Source organism: Tympanuchus pallidicinctus, unplaced genomic scaffold (genome assembly GCF_026119805.1).
Source record: "Tympanuchus pallidicinctus isolate F22 unplaced genomic scaffold, pur_lepc_1.0 scaffold22, whole genome shotgun sequence".
In the NCBI taxonomy this organism is placed as follows: domain Eukaryota; kingdom Metazoa; phylum Chordata; class Aves; order Galliformes; family Phasianidae; genus Tympanuchus; species Tympanuchus pallidicinctus.
In genome coordinates, this window is record NW_026294739.1 from 14,889,256 (window position 1) to 14,909,688 (window position 20,433).

The 20,433-nt window shown below is 44.9% G+C and overlaps 1 protein-coding gene across 3 annotated transcripts; it reads right to left on the reverse strand.

Moving 5' to 3' along the window:
• Window positions 1-832: 832 nt before the first annotated feature.
• Window positions 833-19,282, reverse strand: EIF4E2 (eukaryotic translation initiation factor 4E family member 2). Of its 3 annotated transcripts, none has more exons than XM_052686048.1 (8): window positions 19,145-19,282; window positions 18,488-18,602; window positions 17,138-17,272; window positions 15,176-15,280; window positions 12,195-12,347; window positions 11,966-12,102; window positions 3,831-3,908; window positions 833-1,318 (listed from the first exon to the last, which is right to left on the reverse strand). In XM_052686048.1, the coding sequence occupies exons 1-7, from the start codon at window positions 19,162-19,164 to the stop codon at window positions 3,863-3,865; spliced, it is 711 nt and encodes a 236-aa protein (XP_052542008.1). In that variant the 5' UTR covers window positions 19,165-19,282; the 3' UTR covers window positions 833-1,318; window positions 3,831-3,862. The 3 variants fall into 3 exon arrangements, with proteins under 3 accessions (XP_052542008.1, XP_052542006.1, XP_052542007.1); XM_052686046.1 differs by lacking the exon at window positions 19,145-19,282 and adding an exon at window positions 18,882-19,000; XM_052686047.1 differs by lacking the exons at window positions 3,831-3,908; window positions 19,145-19,282 and adding an exon at window positions 18,882-19,001.
• Between the last annotated feature and the right edge of the window lie 1,151 nt (window positions 19,283-20,433).

Genomic DNA, 20,433 nt, shown 5'->3' on the forward strand with positions numbered 1-20,433 from the left:
GCAGAGAGCATAGGGCAGGAGGTGTGCCCCAGCTCTGGCCGCAGCCTCCCCCTCAGGCCCATGCAAAGGCTCTATTAAAAATGAAAGGCAATTGTGCGATTCCCTAAGGAAGAGGGGAAAGGCTAAAGCTGTTAATGAGTACAATTAGTGTTGTAGTCAAGCAGAATCAGAGGAAATAATTAGCTCCTATTGTTTCCGTGGCATCTGAATTGCAGCCATGCTGGCTTCCCAAGCAGCAACACATCAGTCCAGCCTTACCCCAGAGCACAGGAGACAGGGGGTCACAGCTTCCATGCAGCTCCAAGCAGCAGTCCAGGCCATCACCCTCTTTCACTACAGCCACTGGAGTCCATTTCGCAGATGGCTGGAGACTCACAAACAACAGCACACCCCAGCCCAGCTGCCTACAAAAGCATGCACAGCCCCACATTCACCCACTCCTGATGGTTCTCCAGTGAGATGGCTGGAGTACAGCAATCAAGTGACACCAAATACCTCTTTGTCCTAGTTTATAGGCAGCTTGCAGCCCTCTCCCAAACATGGAAGGCTGGGTGCAAGGCACTGCTAACCAGGGAATATGAAGAAGCAAAGACAAAGTAATCATCTAATTCTTCAAATGAACCATTGCACTACTGCGTGTCCACAAAACTCCCCCAGTACAATGAAGTTTGACCACCCTGGCATTCGGAGTGCTTTGCTGCTGCAGGGCTAAGGGTCATGGAGGTGGCTAGCTGAGGGAAAGATGGAGCTATCAGAAACAGCCCTAGGGCTTCACTGCAGGCTAGAGAAGTACCACGTCACTATTTTAGACAAAGCAGAAGAAAAAAAAGACTGAAAGAAACAAAGAGACCCAATAATTTATTGGCAGAGCTGAAAGTGGGCATTTGAAAACCATGGGGCTGACTCTCAACTGGGAAGCTCCTCCCAGCTGCAGAGAGATTTATAATACTGGTATCCCTCAGCGAAAGACTCTGACATCAAGGCAGAATCCCAGAGATCCTGCATGCCATGTACAGAAAGAGAGGAAAGTGCTGCAAGATGCGGCCCCAAGGGCACACTGCTAATCGAAAGGTTGGCCTCCCGCCCCGCTGCTAAAAAAGTTTGTGTATGACAAAATCAGCCTCTATCATCACCACTGCTGGAGGGCTTCAGATGGATCCTTCCTCCGAGAAGGAGTGCGAGAGTGGCCCATGAGTCCCTTCAGAGGTCAGAGAGCACTGGTGGAAACCTCTCAGTGCTGTCAACACGGAGAGAGGAGCTTAGTGCCAACTCTTGTTCTCACAATGTGATTTTTGTGTTTCGAAAGCTTGAATTATCCCTGGAAAACAGAGGAAAGAAAGAGGTTAAATATGTGCACTGTTCAGATCCCAGCACCCCATGATCCCACCCACCATGGCTATCAGTGTTGCCAACCCAGCCTGTCACCCAAACCAACGCTTGTTAAATCTCCTTAGCAGATCTGCTTCCTAACTAGAGACTTTCCACCTGAGCCAACCTGCTGCTCCAGAACACAAGGAGATCTTGCTTCATCATCACTCACTGGGAAGAAAAAGGTATTACCTCTTGTTGTCAAAGCATACAGTAGGCACTGCACACCTCCCTGACAGATTCTGGGATTTAAATTGCAAGATCTCCTTCTTCTCAAATATTTATCCTCATGGACCTCCAGGTCCAGTATATTTTGTTCTCATTATCAATAAGTTCACTCTTTTAAGGCAGGAGAGACCAAAGGACTATTTAATCTGAAAATGACAGTTCCCCTAAATTTAAATAGGAGAGTCTCCTCAGCAGCTTTTACCCACATGAGTACAGCCATGGGGCTACCAACAAAGGAGTGCTGGTCCACCACCTTCATTTGTGTAGTCTTGCAGGACGCAGCAGTGATTGAAGATGGGGCAGATTACAGAAATTTGTATCTGCTTACTGCTAGCCTGTGAGCAGCAGCAATAGGCAAAGCATATTTACTCATCAATAGAAAGGTATTGGTTTGTTTTAGTTTGTTTCCTTTCTTATCCAAATGGAATTAAAGGAGATGATGATTATTTTGGGAGAATGGGTTTGGTGCCTTCCCCTAACCAGGGCAGGACAGTAAGTTGCCCAAACCGACCACCCAAGGATGCCTGAGCACACATTGCACCAAACTGGCACAGCTTTGTTGAAGAGTGAAGGCAGCTCATAGCTTCAGAAGCAAGGTGCTTTGCAGGACTGTAAAACCCTGTTTAAAGCCTTGAGCTAGGTTTGTGCACTGCTAAGAGCCACGTGGCAGCTGTAACATCACAGTGCATGCTGGAGCAGCTCCAGGAGGCAAGCTGGAGGAGCAGAAGGAAGTCAAAAATACTCTTCAGGAGAGTTAACCAAGTTATTCTACTTTTACTTGACAGCAAAAACCATGCTGGAGGCTATCTGTAGAAGACTGGGGTTCACCTTTGTACTTGCAAACAAAGCAGGCTGTGCTGCCATCTGGGAACACGATTCAGAATTCATTAACTGAATTCCAGTTAATTTGCAATAGCAGTATGACTTTTCATCCCACAGTGTACTTTCACCTGTGCCATCTACCCCAGGAGGATGGCACACTCTGGTTAGCTCTTGAACAGTTTTTCCATCTTTTGTTTTCTCACCATTATCACAATGCCCCCATCCCTCTACTCACCACTGTTCTCCCTGGTTAGCACAGGTAACTCAATATAGTGGAGAACTAAATCAAATCTGTCACTGTCTTTCTATCCACTTGGCACACATACTGCCTTCTGAGACTGGTATTTAATGAAGTGAGGTGGTTTTCTCTTCTGGAAGGTCACCTGAACGTCCTCTAACAATAAAAATACTGCTAAGTGCTTGTGAAATATTTTGTAAACATTGATCCTCACAAAAGCCCAGATCCGTGAGGAAGGAAAGACTTCAGAGCAAACTATGAAAGCACTGCTTGTCCAAAACTGTGGAAGGTGGTTTGGGAGCAGCAGGACTCCCAGCAGCTCTCCAGAGCTCAGCTGTGTTGCAGCAGCTATATCCCATTACAAGGTGGGATTCAGACAATAGATGTGCTTCTCTCAGTGGGTTCCTCTGCCCTGGCGCTTGGCAACACAGCAACCCCACTTGGCTACAACCAAACACAGCCCCCATCACAAGGCCTCATGCAAGCCCTTTTTAGAGAAAGTGCCTGCTGTCAGGAAACTGGGCCCTAGAGGGGAAAAAACAATCACAACAGCACTGAGCTCACCTTGCCTATTTTCTCTGCACATGGCTGGTTGCCATTACCAGAAGTAGCAGGCAGTTTCATCCCTTGGGCCACAGCATTATTCTTATTTCTAAATACAGTAGCTACTGTGTCCTTCCTGAACAAGCTTTTATTGACAGACTAATTTATTCTGCCCCAGCCTACTGACAAGAGCAAAGGCATGTATGCCAAGCTCTAGGCACCTCTCTCAGCATCCATTGCACGGATGTGCTCAGCACTCATTTACCACTTCATAGCTGCTAACAGACAACCCTAGGCAGCAGACCCAAGCTGAAGACATACCTCTCAGCCTCCTAGAACCAGGTCTGGGATACAACTGGCTTGCACAGTAGAAGGACACATTAACAAAGCAGCACACAGCACTGCAACAGAAAGTGCTGAGTGAATGCAGACCACTGTGAACGTTGGTGCCTTTGGTCACAAAAAATGCACCACAACAACAACCACAGGTTTTTGATCTTTGGGAAAAAGCCAGCGGTGGAACCACCACCTGGCCTACAAGGCAAGAGGAAAACGTGCCAGACCGTGGGAAGAGGGATGGAAGCTGAGAGGTATGCCATGAAGTCACATAGGAAGAAAGATGAGGCCCTACCCTGGGTGTGACAGAGGGGGGGGAGCGTTCGATCAGCGGCCACTGCTGTTCACCAGGCCATGAAACTCCTCCCAGGCCCTGGCAAGCCAGAGGGAAAAAAAAAAATGAAACAAAAAACAAAAAAACAGCACTTCAGATCAAAGGCTTCTTAACTTTAAACAAGAGCAGAAACATTCAATGGCGTTTGAAAGGCACTCGTCTTCAGAGAGCAAGGCAATATTCTCTGATAGCCCTAGTGGATAGAAGCATCCTTAAAACCCAGCCAAACATCTGACAGCGCAAGGCAGCTTTTACGTTCTGCACAGACACGAAGCGTTCCCACTGGCTGCTGGCGATATAGGCACATTAATACCCAGAGACAGGTATGACCTTCCCAGTCACAAATGGAATATCCATTTCCTATCGCTAATAAAATAGCCAGTGTTTTGTATTTCTAGAGGATTATCACATTCCTTGGCAGGTTAAACTCAGCTAGCTTCTGGCCTCGAGCTTCACCACATCTCTGCAGTAATCCCTACAATAGGGTCTTCTTTTAATGCTGTATGGCTCAGTTAATAGGCCAGTCCTCAATCAGGCAGCAGAATCCAATTGTTTACAGAAAATCTCACTTCCTATTGTAAACCTGCACCGTTAATAACAGCCCAGTAAAAACGCCAGAGCTATCAGAAATGAAAACGTTTTCAAACAAGTTGGAGGGACAGGCCTAGCGCTGCATTCCCTGGTGGAGAATGTTACTGACGTACAAAGTTAGCAGACTGAAAAATTGCTGTCTGTTTTACAAAGGCACCATTCTGAAAGCCCCTCTCAGGGAAATAAAGAAACGATGCTGAGGTTAATGTGAGCATGACTACTATCTTCCAGGATCAGAGACATCAAAGGACCTCATCGTTTTTCATACGCAGCTGAACAGTGCTGGAGGCTACAGCACATGCCAAGCCATTCACCAATCCAAAGTTCCACAGAGCCAGAGGGACCCTAAAGGGAACGCAGGTCAGCCATAAACCCAGGCGGTCTTGCTGAGTTTAGCTGCTAAGTGCCAGCCACACCTCACATCCTGTTTCCTGCACTGCCTCATCAGGCCACTGCAACAGACAGGAGAGTACAGAGATGGAAATTCCACAGCAGTTAGCATCTGTGCCTGAAATGGACCCTCAGCCTGGCTGCTACCCGTGCCTCACAGTCAAGCTCCTCATCAGCATTTGCAAAAGCAGCTCAGCTGTCACATGCTCTTTCCCAGCAAAGGCCCAAATAAACAGAGAATGTACCAGCAGAGTGAATGTCATGGGTACTGTGAAAGACTACATCACAAGCAGGCAGGCTTGCTGGGGACACAGCAAACAGGAGCAAGAAGCTTGTTACCACGATGTCTACCTTGGAATTTGTGACACTACCTTCCCGTAAAGCAGGATGGCAAATCCCTCTTTGAAAGGGATCAGAATTCACCTTTTGAGAATCCCCAGGAGCACAAAAATCTTCCTGATCATGACTAGGATGGACAAGTAACAGTCATCCACAGGAGTCCCAGAGCTACATCTAATCTCTGAGCTGACACTCAGACACTTAGAAGCAAAGAAAACATGAAGAGAAAAAGCAGACAGCAAAGGTGCTGTAAATGCTGCAAGGACAGCTCTCCAGACAGCTGGGGTTCACTAGCACATCAGTCTTCCCTCAGCACTCAGTTGGGAAAGTGCAAGGCAGAATAAAGGGTAAGTTAGCACAAGGTCTTGCTAAGAGTTCTCACAGATGATTGCCACAGATGATTGCTGAGGTCAGATCTGCAATCCAGCTTGATACACAGCTTTGTCAGAGACAAACCCACCGGTGGCTCATTCTAAACAAGGCATCAGCACAGGCTCCTAAATGGGTGCGTTTCCTCCAAGTCTCCCCTGATAAAGCCAACACAGAGTACCCTGAAAGGCCACAGAAGATTGCCTGTCACCCAGCCAGTGCACAGCACCAGAGGCTGCAGGTACTCTCCAGAAGAAAGTTGGGTGAAGACAAACTTGCAGCCACAATCCTTCCCAACTACTGAATACAAGTTGGAAAGCTACCCACATCTCCAGCCTCATTCCTGTCTCTATCTTCATATCCTCCCTTCAGTCTCCCATTCCTTCTACTCCTACCACATTTCTACTACCAATAATTACATCTCTTTGCTCTCCTGCAGTCCCCCTCAAACCCACAGCTTCTGTCCTCTCCACAGAAGGGACACGAGAGCAGATTATCTGCCTACATAATCAATAATGTACTACCCTTTCAAACCAAGGAGTTCTCAGTTCCAACATCTCATAACATCACACACACAGTCCTTCAGCTGCCAAGCCCTCCTCACACACAGAGAAAAGGATCTTCCAGCCAAGAATTTTTAAGCGAAGACCTTCATACATATTATACTGCTAATTAATCCAACTATCTGCTGACTTGACTGAAAAAATCCACCAAGATGTGTCTGCTCTAATGTACCTAAACTGTGCTAGCAGAGCAAACTGCTCTCCATTTCGTACTGAACGAGGCTGCCAGTTAATTTTGTCTGGCAGAATCTTTATGACCTGTGATGTGCCAAGGGCACAGTGCCAGAGAGTCTAAGAGGTTATTTTTATGTATAGACATTTTTAGTACCTTAGTGCTATACTGTCTGTGTGACAATCAGATACTCAGTGAATTGATCCCCAACACTTAGGTTATTCCCACTGAACAGATGGGAAATGGAAACATTAGCAGGCTAAATAAAGCCAGCCAGAGCTGCTCCTCCACACTCATTCCTGACCCACAACTGTTGAAGTTTCCCACTGTCTCCCTCACTCCCAGGGTCAGGATGCAAGCAGAGCTCCCTTTCAAGTTGAAGAAAAAAAAAAATAAATGCAAAAAGAAGCCACCATCACAGACTTCAACAAAAACGGGAAGAACAACCACAGCTGCTTCAAGGGACTTTCTAAATCTAAACTGTGAAAGCAGCACCAGTTGTTTTCTCAAAATCCCAGCAGTTCCCCTTCGGTATTTTTCAACATGGCTCTGCTTCCCTACCATCTCCTTCCCCAGATAAAATAAAAAAGGAGATAGAGAGCTCACAGCACATGCTGTCTCACAGCACTCACCGAGGTCTGTGCCTTCCACCAGTCTGCATGCAACCTGCCAGCACGGCCACTGCTCACTGCGCACTGCATACATGGTGCCAAGAGCAGCACTGACTCTTCTGGTGCTCCCCACACTCTAGCAAAGTGCTTAAAGGATTTATCCAAAGCCAACCAGGAGCTCTGTGATAAGCCCACAGGCCAACAGCTTTTAAAAAAATAAATATCTAGGATATTCTTGTAGCTTGAAATAATCCTTTCGTTTAACAGGCAGCATCCACAGCTAAGGCCAGTGGGGAAGCCATCACAACTATGGAATCAACATATCTGAACTGACCTCCTTGAAAAGAAACATGAAGTGGATTACAGCAGCTTCTTTGCTAAAAGACAGGGCACCAAGATATGGGAGCCTTTTACACAGTCACAGATGCTTCTGAAGAATTGACAAAGAAAAAGGCAGTGAATCCATCACTTCAAAGCCCGAGTCTACGGAAGTGCTCTTAACTTGCAGCACCAAGAAAGGTTACTGGAATTGGAGAATGGAGTGATAAATGGATTAAGCCAGCACTGCAGAGCCTCAGGAGAAGAGGACAGCTATCAGATCTGGAACCTCACCGCTCTTTTTTGTCTTTTATTCCTGTTCTTTGACTTGATGGAATGAGAGTGAAGCAACACAGCCCTCTAGAGCTGGCAAGATCCAAGACAACCCATTACTCCATCAACACTGATTACTCCATCAGTGTGCATGGGGCCCATTTGCAAACTGAGCAACTTCAGACAAGGTACAGCTGAAGACAAAGATGACACAAATAGGACAGCACCACTGAAGAGTATCAACTCCTAATGTTCCTGGAAATTAGCAAGCAAATGGAACCTAGTGCTACAAAAACGTGAAGTTTATGTAACAAGGAGACTTCTCACCAGCACACCATCACCATCTTACTGCTTCAGAAACACTCATCTGGCCACACATTTACCACTTCCCCTGAGGATTTCTTCTGTCACATCTCCCTCGAATTCAAGACTGCACTGCCTACTCCACCCCCACTTTATTTCCTTTCCTTTCTTTTCTTTTCTTTTTTTTTAATCTTTAAAACACAATAACCTTGTTCCTGCATTCTTCTTACTCTTATTCCCTCCCTAGGATTATCTGCTTGCTTCCTAACTAAAATATTGTCCAAGGCCATTTCCTCCAACTGCCTGCAGTGAAATGAACCCAGTGCCAGCCCTATTAAGATCAACTATTCTTCTCATTTACTCGAGCCATCCCATTAGTTATCAGTAGTGACTTTGAAAGGAACAGAGAGTTTTATACCCTGCTCAGCTCTCACTGCAGCAGGCACTTACAAATAACTGAAGCTTTGTTTTCAGGAAAAAAAAAAAAAAAAAAAAAAAAAAAAAGTAGCCTTGCTTTTGAGCTGACAGGACGATCCATAAAGTCACACAGCAACCAAAATATTTCCAGACCACTCAGCTCAGTGGAAGCTCACAGTACAGCTGCACAGTGAATGCCTGGTCTCTCCTGTCACATGAAGCAATGCTGTTCAGCTCTCATGGGCATCCTGGATGGTGCTGCGGGTGGGAGCTCTCAGCACAGGAGATGGTCATTGACCACATAGGTATCAGCAAAGAAAAGTAAGGCTGAAAACCCCAGACAGGGCAGGAGATGTGCTTTTCAAAAGCAAAACAAAAAACAACGCGCAAGAAAACACACCACAAACCACAGAGCATACGTTCTAAAAAGATTTGTTTTTCCTTAATTCCAAACCACACAGAGTGCTGCTGCCCATAACCCAATGTCAGTGCTGAGCCACATCACTTCCAAGGTAAGAACACTGATGACAGAACCTTTTACACTGTCTGCTTCAGGTGAGTGCACCTCTGGGAAGGAACAAAGAGAAGCAATCTCTTCCCAGCTACTGAAAGAAGGCAGCTCACAAAATGTGGTGTTATCAGTTACTGAGTGAGCACTGTAACGTCTAAGGTACTATAAATCCTCTGGAATTAAGAAGAGTACAAGAGAATGCTCGAGCTCTTCCAGTAAGATTGGTAATTAATACAGACTAGGCCGACCCTTCCACTTGCAGGGATTTAGGCAGCTTGTCAATATAGCAAGCAAGAGAAAGGATGAATATGTGAATACTGCAATGAAAGATCTGCTTATCTAGCTAAATGCACAAGTCCCACCACTGTGAGCTGAAGGGACAGAATGCAGAAGAGCTCTTTGGAATAACTGTGAAGCAACAGATACTTTTCAAAAGCAGCCTGGCAGTGCCACCACCTTCTGAAACAAAGGAGGCTGCAGCCTCACTGACAACTCATGAAAAATGGTGTCTAAAAACAAGTTAATATGAAGTGCAGTATCACAAAGGGAATATATAAAACCTGAAACACAGTGCTCAGCTTCCACAGTGAGGGGCACGCTACCAATTTCTACCAAAGTGTTCATTTACAGTGTGTCAAAAGCTAATCCAGGTCAATTCACTACCTGAAAGTCAAGGTTTTGAGAAACGCCTGTTCTTTTCTTGCTAAGCATGCTCCCTTTCCCAAAGCACAATCAATGCCAATCAAACCCTGCACACGAGCAGAGCTCTAGAGGAGAGATGCGGCCCATACAAATGAAAAATGCCACAAGCTCCCCCAGAAAGGCAGTCCTGACAAAGCCTACAGCATGGCTCTTCCATTAGAGCCTTTCATAAAACACAGCCAGAGTGTGAATACTGAGCGCTGGCTAGAAAGCCCTCTCGAGCCATAAATCACATGGTACATGCACAGCATAAGTGGAGTTTATTCATGACGGACAGTATTTCAACAGGGCTTGATAGATGGCCGAGGAAAAGGAGCCAGACTTTATGGAGGATAGAACTAGTTACACAAGAGATTCTTCATTAGTGAGAAATCCTTAATGACACGAAGCTTAGCCAAGCGGAGTCAGCCTGAAAGCTGGGGCTGTCCTGCTCTTCTCTGTCAACAAAGCAGGCACCATCACCTCCCTGCAGCTTGCTGCCTGCAACTCCTCCGTGCTAGCACTGATACTGAGCAAGAAAAGCACAATAAGTCAGTCCACGCACCACTACACAGAAACTCCAATGACAAGCAGCTCTGGTCTGGATTTACACCAGCACCATTAGAAGGAAATGTTGGACTGCACTAAAAGCAGAGTGCTGCAGCTCAAGCAAAGCAATGGAAAAAAAAAAAAAAGTTTCATGACACCCTACATGATGGAAGGTTAATTGCTCAGACCTACTCCACTAGGACACCAAACCAACTTCTGACAACCACTCCTACCCACAGAAGGGTATGTGGGAGACAAGCCAGCCTGGTTCTATTTAACAACTGCTCCCAACTGTAATCTGAACCACTAAATTTGATTCCTCAAACACCTGTTATTCTTGGACAAGCTCCTCTTGCACCATACATCAGAAGAATAAAATGAAACCTATGCTACAGAGAAAGAGAGGACAGCCAACACGGTCTGATAGACTACAGTAGGGAAATAAGACCGTGACACCGGATGCACCATCACTCCAGGACTGATGCCTGCCTGAGCAAAACCAGACACAAACATTGCAACAGCAGCACTGTGACCTAGGAAGTGCTGATGGGGATAGCTTATAAAGGAAAGGCCACATCACTTCCTGTCTCAACTTGCTACACAAACAAATATCACAGCTGCAACACAGGCTTGGGATACAGCTTTCCTTACAGAGTCTGGGAGAACAGAACAATCTCCTTCCTCACATCAGAAAGCCGCAGTACCAGCTTGCAGTCTTCTACTGCAGAACACAAGCAAAATATCCTGGAAAATGTCCACACGAGCACTTTGCTACCTCATAACACAGGTAGAGAGTTGATAGTGCCCTCTCCTGGCAAGAAGCACATGAGAAATGTTACTGGCAAAAATCACAAGATTTCAACGTAAGTAGGAACTTTCAAAAACACCAAAGCATACTGGAAAAAGGCAGGGTTTAAGAACAATAATTTCCCCTCTCCTTCTCCTTCCCACACACACAGGCAGGAGGGCCATGTGGAGCACTAGATGCCTAAAGGCAGTTTAAACAGACTCATGTATTATTGCTAGTGACTCACACCCCAAATCAGGTGCTACTAGTAGTCATATTTCTCCTAAAAGCAGGACTGAGCTCACCAAATTCTCTGCCAGCACACCAAAGAGATGGTGTTTATGCAGAAAGGACAAGCCAGCACAATGAAAAGAAGTCATGAAAGGTACTTGGACCCTGATTAAGGTTTGGACTAGAAAAAAGCTCATTATCTTATTAATTTGTTTCACTTCTTCCAAGTGTTAATTTAATCAATATGATCTAATTGGTGTATTGGTTCATAACATATGTCAGGAAAAAAAAAAAAAAAAGCTAAGTGATTCACTCTAACCAATACTTGCACATGCAATTCTCTGTCACACTATGGGAAATAAAAGTCACCCTGAATGGCCTGGTATGGTAAGCTATAATAGGCTTATTTAAAAATACAGTTGTCCTCTCTGTGTACCATGATCTTCTAGTCTTGTTAAAGACCCTCTGTCACCAGGGCCTGGAAGACTTAATATACGACGTTTATTATGATTAGAAATCATTTGTACAGCACTGTAAATTCACACAGCTCTTTCCCAAGAACATTTATAAGTCTAATGGCACTATAAATCCCTGTTAGCTTCCGCACTTTATTCCCTTGAATCTCTATTTATTCTAATGATCTCACATCTCCCCCCTACACTGCAATCTTGTGTCTGAATATATGAAGCCACAGTCCCACTTCGGGCAGCCATCTCCCAAGTGACAGGCTGGGTGGATTGCTAACAAAGCCCAGCACTATACACTTCAAAAAGAACACTATTAGAACAGAACGAACCTAATAACAGCACAATAATGACACAGACATTTAGCTTTCAAAGCACACTGGCAACAATCGCCGCTGTTTGTCTTACTGTTCGCACCGAACAGCCCCGATGCACACGAGCAGTTCTCTCCATTCCTGTGATCTGCATTAAATTGCTCGAGCACGCATGCAACCTGCAGCAGGCCCTCCCCCTGCCACCATACGTACTTGATGCTATCGGTGTGTGTTTTATATTCCATGATGGTGTTGGGAGGTAGGTTGAGCACTCTTCGTAACGTGTCGCGTATCCGGGCTGTCGTGGCCTGGTCGCTGGCTGTCTTGTTCCATATCGAGATAATGTCCTCCTACAGAATTGCACGTAAGGAAGGGGTAAGCAGATGGCATTTTCTGCAGCCCTGCCAAATGGAAGCATATGCCAGCTCTCAGAACGGCTTACCTGGAATCGGACAGAGACGACTGCCCCACAGATTTCTTCGCCCACCATAAACTGTTCTCCAAGCATGGCCAGAATGAGATTCTCCCAACATCGTGACGCTAAGCCCTTTCGCAGACGGATAATCCATTTACCACCATTTTTGTTGGCATCATCCTAGGAAGATGTGCAAGAAATCAATTTGTTTTCTTCTAGTAATTTTTCTGCTTCCCACAAGACAGCGAAGCCATAGACAGTAGCAGATATTGGGTGGAGCACCAGGATATTTGGAGGTATTTCAAAGCAAAAGCATTTCACTGCTCCCCCATACAAGTGGAGAAAGAAGAATGCCACTTACTTTGAATACCAAGTATTTGAAACAATGACTCTCAACATTCCAGAGGACACTATACACTGAAGGCTTGAACCTTCAGTATTTTGATCCCACTCGTGACGACTACAACAACCTGTCCATCTGCACACAGAATCGGAGGCAAGAACCCTAAAACTATTCCAAACTCTAGCCTAATTCCACCTTTGTTTTATCCCTTGTATACGTAGCTCTCCTCATTAGAAGAGGAAAAATCCCTTATCACAGAACATGGAAGGCAGGGAAACAGTTTGAAAAAATCATGTTTAAAAGTAAGGGGAAAGTAGGAACACACTTTCCTTCAGCATTTCCAGGAATGAGCTCACATAGCAAGCTAACACAGAATGCCCTTTCTCTGAAAGCCACTGTCATCATCACAGATACAGATGAACTGTGCTGAGCCAAGGAAATACACAAAAATTGGGAGAAAGGAGAGGAAAAATTTATGCTAAGTGCCTAACCCATCACCTCAAAACTGCAATTCTGTATGTTGAACTGAAAACTACTATGGACTGCCCTGCTTCACAGAACACACAAGCACATCAAACAGCAGTTCTTCCTTTGTGCAGAATTCTCACTGTGGCATTTCCTTGTAGCTGGAAACTCTTAAAGGGAAACAAACTCCATCCAAAGCCCACAACTGAGAAGTAGGAATAAGTCTAAGAGGAGGTGGCCGTTAGGAAGGGAATGAACAGAGGTCGAGGACAGAAACAGAGAAGAAAAGAGTTCGTAGAGAAGGGTATTACACAGAACATCCCTGGCCAAATAATTAGCAATCCCCTTTGCCAAACTAAGTTACACTTCAAAGGTGCTAGGCAAGACAGCCCAATCCATCTTAATGGAACAAAATTAACTTTATTTTAGCTATAAAGCTAAAGGAAGCTATAAAGCTTCCTTAGAACTTCGAAAAACTAAGCATTTGTGTGCTCTCAGAGAAAGCAAATGCCAGTGAAGCAATCCTGAGCAAATGGGAAAATGTCAGCACAAGAGCAGCACTCACCAGACCCCCAGTCTTCATGTAAGTGTTAGAACCCATACTCAAGGGGAAGGTGTGAGCTCTGAACAAACCTCAAAGCATGAGAGCAGCAACGTGCAAGATGAAGAATCCAATCAGCAGTAGTTCTAGGAATGTGGTACATTCCCATGAAATGCAAAGTGCTTTCTGATTAAGCATCCTTGTTTTCCAAGTTGTGGACACCCCACTCTAAGAATTAAGTTGCCCAGAGTTCAGCCTTTGGATGTTGGATTTAATTCCTCAAACACTCCACACCGACTTACAGCAGGAAGAAAATAAATTGGTATAGCTCAAAACACCTTAAGCATTGTTTAGGAAGGTTCAAGGCTAGAAGGAGAATTGTCATTGGGAAGCAGATGCTGTACTGTGTGTTTTACGGTTACTGTTAGTTTTCTTTCAGGTTAAACAAGCTTTGGTTCAGTCAAGCATTTCATTTCCCTTTACCGGAATAATAATGATCCGCGGCCCAGAAAATCACATGGGAACATTATGCTTACTGCTATGACTTTACCCAGAAAAGGCACAGATGGATACTAAAAAAGATCAGAACTACATATATGTATACATGCTCACAGAAATTACAGTAATTAAGCTTACTTTCAAAGAGGAAGGAACACAAAGCCCTAAAAAGAGTAGCAAAGAGAAGGGAAGCAACAAGGGCCGTTTTCCACAAGTACAAGAAGGCAACCCGAGCAGAAATAAAAAGAGCCTCTCTGTCCTCATCTTGAAATGGCTACAGGGAAATTCTCTACAGAAATTCTGCTATCATTAACTTGTGGACTCTCTGGTGGACACATTATCAGCGCAGCTGATCGAGAGCTGACTGAAGTCCAAAGAGGGTTAAGCGTTTTATATAAATTGTATTTGCAGTAACTGGCTATAAAACACCTTGCTTAAAATAATTGCCAACCAGGGTCACATATAAATTTCTCAGGACCAAGCAGCATAATTAGGTACTGCAGAGCAACACATAAAATTCTCATATTGCAAATGGTATTGGTCATTGCTGGAAGCCAGCCAGGAACTGGAAGAATGATTTGTTGGGCAAAGATTTTTTTTTCCTCTCTTTATACAGATTTGGACAGAAATGAACACATGCAAACCAAGTGCTTCGTAAAGAAAAAAGGTGAACAAAAGGCTAAGTATTCTTTCCATTTCCTGTTCTGTGTACGGCTGTAGGCTTTTAAGCATGTGCATCTCCTTGCCTCTTATTTTCTTAGTTCTTCCCTTATTGATAGGTTCAGTCCCTTTTAGAGGAAAGCTCCACGCTGCCACCATAGGACAAAGGAATAATAAGGGGTAAAAGTTAGTATGCAGTGAGCACAGAGCTTATCTGGGCTACCCTTTTTACTGAGCTGCAGGCAACACTACCCAGAGGTATCTTCTGGACCCACAGCAAGCACAGCTAGAAACTCCCTTCATCTGCCCTCTTCCCTGCCAGAACATCACAGAGCCATCAGGTCCCACAAAACAGAGCTTGGAGAATAAGTTTACAGCAAATTCAGAAGAAAAAGCTGAATCCAAGAGTGCCATTAAGCAACAAGAGTCTCTTCTTCACAGAAGGTTTCCTCCATCATTCTCTGGGGAATTATCAAGGCAGACATGAGAGTTCCAACTCACCTCCCACATGGGTTTGATGCCCTCTTTGAAAAGATGGAAGTCACTATGGCCTGTCAGGTCCCCAGGACGTACCATGTGACTGTAAAACCTCCAGAACTGCTCCACCTGCAATGACATGAACCACACAGTGAGGCTGCTCAAACTGTTCAGAGCCCTTTCTACAACAGCTAGCCAGACACACCTTCCCCTTTTCTCTTTATTTCTTGTCATGAGGGTGTTTATTAGGATAGCAATAGGATCAGAGTTTGGGTGCCTACTTCTCATTGGCTCTATCAGCAAGTGACCACCTGGAACATTCAACAAGTGCCTGCAAAAATTATTTGGTGCAGTCTGTGCTAAGACAGCTTCTGCTCTAGAGAACAGTTGCCAGATTCTAATGCTCAAACTTTAAATCAGTGCACATATATCAAGTGCAACAGCTACAGCCAAGCCTCCTTGCACTACAAGAGAACTCATTCCTGCACCAACCACTGTTCTCAGCGCTAAAGGAGACTGCAGAAGCCTCCAAATCTGACATATCTTGGATTGATTTTTACTGTATCCAAATTGTAAGACAACAGAAACATTCTGGTGCTGTTTTAAAATCTTTAGGCGCCACTCAGAGCTTTTGTTTAAATCCCTCTTATTTCCCTTTACAGCCGGCTATGACATTCCGGCCACTAGAAAAACACCATTTTCCATCATGCCGCCCCCTGTGTCTACTTCAGATAGCCTGGCCAGAACTTTTAATTTTTAAAAATTAAACATCTATTCTTTCAGATTCTCTAGACGAAAAAGGATTTTAGAGTGGCTGGATCTTTAAAAGAAGGCATTGGAATTGATTATACTAATTACCACATTTTAAGAGGACTCCACTCAGTAAGACCACAGCTATTAATCAGATCAGCAGTGAAGCTGGAGGGGTTAGACACCATCCCAAGTACTCATCAGAGACCTCGATTACTTGGTCAGCACTTGGAATTCTGCTTCAAACTCTGATCTCTGCCATCCACACAGGAATTTGCTTTTATAGCCAATATAATTATGAATCAAGGCTGAGATGGGGTCAGAAAATCTATTTCTGCAAGATAATTTCTATACTGCATTTGGATGTAAGTTCTCACAATGAGTGCACCTGCCCTCTAGTGGTTAGCATTTAAAAGCTTTGAGTTAGAGCCTTCTATTGAAAAAGCAAAGGACAAAGTGAACCCAGGCTTCACATCAGACACTCCTTCCTAGAGCTTATTCTCCCTTCTTTTCTTTAACAGAATTTGGAAACAGATCTTCTGACCAACCTCCTTCCATCCTACCTGAATTCTAGCATTTCCAGCCTACAATATCAATCAATTTTTCTTGTGTATCTCAAGATCTTAACAATGGTTTTACATTATCAGTACCATAAAACAACCCAACACTGCCCTTCTAGTACTTACTTCATTCTAGGAATAAACAACCACAAACAGCAAAAAGGTAAAGGAAGAGCAGTTTGCCTTCCAACCAACTTCACTGCAACACCTAACTGCACCTCAGTTATCACTTCCACAGCAACAGTAGGCACCAGGCCAACAGCTGCTCACACACCAAGCATACCAGATAAATGTTCTTGAAACACTCTTTGTGTTTGGGGGGTAGGGGGAAATAGCTGTACAATCATTGCTTCACAGCTCTTCCTTTCTTCTCTTGCTCACCTGTTTCTCTTGCTCACCTGTTCTCTTGCTCAAGTTACGTTGCACCTAGCAGGTTACAGTTACAAGAGTTCTCACCATTCTTCCATTATTATTCAAGCTGTCTAGCATGGGGCAAAAGAGAACTGCTTAGGACATGCCATTTGCTGTAGGCAGTTCAAGAACTCACCTGTAAGTTCTCTGCTCTCAACAGCAGAAGTGCAGCATGCATGTGTATACAGTCAATGCGCAGAAAGTAAGCCAGCCACAATGACTACATCATGCCCAAATGATACAAGCACAACAGAGATATACTCACCGAGGCAAAGGTGCCAATCTGTTTGATGTTCTGTTCATAACTCTGTGAGCTGGTAGGCCTCCCAGGTGTTCGTCTGGAGTACCAGAAAGTGTAATTATACTGCAAGGGATGCTCAGCTGGTCCCGGGACAACTGCCTGCAGAACAAAAAACAGTGCTTATCTCTAATGTGCTAATTTTCTAATGGAAAAAAATATATTCACAGCATCAGAAATGCACATGTTCCCATCCTAAGAGGGTGTAAAACAAACAACAAACCGTAATTTTCACTGAAAAATGCCATTGCTGCTAGTTGTCTGACATGGACCATTAGGCTAACAGCAGCTGGTTATTTCAAAGAGTACTAGAAATTTGCTGAGTGGGGATGGTTAAGGAAATAACAACTTAAGCTCTAAGAATTGTCACATAAAAACAAGCCACGTAACAATCAAAAACAGCATTATTAAGTTTACCTTTTAATTCCGTACTGTGACTATCTCAAGAGAAAATGACAAACTAAAAATGGCAACATCTTTTTCCAAATGAAGAAAAAATGTCATTCTTCCCTACAAAGAATAAAACTCATTTATACTAAACCATGATTCAAAAGCAACTACAACTCATTGATGACTGCAGCTCTCTCAAGCAACCGACACCCCCAACACTCTGGGAGGATTATTCTGTCTTCTAATGAGTGTGAAAAGAGGTTAACAAGAAGTTATTATCCAGGAGTCAAAACTGACATGACACAAGATGAGGGCTTTGGGGCTTTTTTCCACTTGGTATTGCTGCAGAAGTAAAGAGAGCTTAAGTCTCTATTCTATTATTGTCTATGGTAAATTTACAATGACTGCATTACTTCAGACACAGTAGCATAAGCACAAGATTTAACAAAAAAAAAAAACCAATAACAAATAAGCACAGAATCATAGGAACATAGAATCATATCCACCTTCTCAACACAGGAACACTGCACTCACTGAGATCTTAAGAGTAATGTCAATAACAGGACAAACACAGCTTGTAAGCCAGCTGAAGGCCACCACTCCTCTGTCAATTACTCCTTTCCCCACATCCTCTTCCAAATTTTGTTTTCAGGGATCAGGGAAATAAAGCTTCATTTTTTCTAATCTAAGCAAAAGCCTGGCTGCACTTAGATACAATTGTGAAGGAAGCACTCACCACCCAGATTATGCACCTTCATTCCAAACTGAAACTTCAAAACCAGAGTAACACAGTTCTTCTGCCATCTTCACCACAATAACAACATAACACGACCACAGTCCTCCAAGACATTTTCTTTATCCTTAAATTGAGAGCTCTAGAACTCTCACCTCATGCCCGGTGAGGGAACACAGCCATCAGCACCTTACCTTCCTCTTGGTGGTACTCTGTGGTTTCTCTCGATCATTCTTTTCCTTCTCACTGTCTTTCTGTGTGCTATTCTCCTCGTTCTGGTCATGGTCTCCACTATCATCATCTTTCAATCTGGTAATGAAAAAGAACAGTGGCAGCGAGCGTTATTTCTTGGAGCTGATTAGTTTCAAGCCAAGCAGCAGCAGCCTCTATTTATACACTCCTCCCGCTAGCAGTGCCACCGGTGGTTAGAAATCTACACTTGACAGCACACACAGACTCCTCAGGCACATGCAAACGAATTCAAGCACTCTGTACCGGACCACAGACCCAATGCAAAAAAAAACCCCACCGCGTGGACCCCCAGATCTGCAGTCAGCAGCCACAGAGACCCCACCGCAGCTTTCTGACCCTTTCCCTGGCTCTCCACAGCCCGAGCCAGGCGCGGCAGCCATCACCCCCTGCACGCCTCAGGGCTCCCGGCCTGCCCCACTCCCTGCCGAGGGCAGGAAAAGCCGAGCGAGAACCGTGGCCAGAAGGCCGGCCCGTCCCACTGCGATGCCTTCCGCCAGGGCGCGGGGCCGGGCCGGGAATGGGAAAGGGGCTGCGCGCGGCGCCGTGACTCATCGCGGATGGAAGCCGCGGGCAGAGCCTGAGCCACACCGCCGACTCACGCGTCGAATTTGTTGTTCATCGTCGCTCGCTGCCGCCACCCCCGTCCACCTCAGCGACTTCCGCTTCGCCGAGTCCGCTCTCCAAAGCCTTCCGCCACTTCCTGCGGCGACAGCGACGCCATGCTCCCCGCCCCGGCATCGTGGGGGCGGAGCGCGGCGGAAGTGGAAGAACGACACTTCCGGCCGCCATCTTGATCGCTTCATTCAATTGCGTGGGGTGGGGTGGTGACGTCTCGCAGCTCTTGGACCCGTTCTGCAGCACAGAAATGAGTATTCAAGAAGGCAAATTACGCAGACTTTCATTTAGGAACTCGTAGTGCCCGAGACAGCTTGCACTGCAGGATGGGGGCTGCTGAGTCAACTGCATTTTGCCTGTTACAGTGCCCGAGTAAGGACAGTGACACGTACAAGTGCAGATGCGTGCATTTCTCACCCTTCACTTCCAGATGCACCATCATGTGGAGGGGAGGCCATCATAAAGCGCTAGTTGTAGCATCTGAGCCTGTTATGAAGAAATCTGTGGTCACTTGGAACGTGTTGGTGTCTGAAAATAGATAGCAGGTCATCCTTTGCCTGCAGATATGAGAGGTGATGAGATTTAAGAATCTTTTAATGCTGTAACAGATTTCCAGCAAGTGAGATTTATCCATACGTGCAAATCCACATAATCCGTACTGAGTTGGTGAAGTTGGAAAGACAGCAGCTATGTAGCTCTACTAGAAAAATAATATTACTGACTGAGGAACATAAATCCAGCTTTGTTCCAGTTTAGGGTGAAACAGTGTTTCTATGTCTGTGGTGACTGTCAATGAACACCAATAAGTACTAGACAAAGTACAGGGCTTTTGAAGTGCAATTAAAATAGATAAACAACAATTTCTCAGAAGAAAGAGGAAGAGGATGTGAGAAGACAACTAGAAAATATCTGAACTACAAATATTTTAAATATGCTGCAGCTGCACAAGAGACAAATACTCATTACCTTTAATTTCCTGAGCAAAGTATGCATCATTGAGGATCCATGACTCTCCTGGCGCCCAGCTCTTCTGGTGGTTCCTGGTCTCACCCTTAATAAGTGTTTGCAGATCCTGCAAGTGTGTTAGTGCCAACAGCAGACTCATTAACACAGGCTGGAATACTTCGACGGTGGTGGGAAGGTTTGTTAGAGCTGCATGTGGAAATACAAGCACAAGCAGCACGATGACATGTTGGCTTTATAGCTTCATTTAGAGCCTGAATTGTCACAGCTGAGCTATGTCTAACCACGTCTATGACCCAGTTGTGTTACT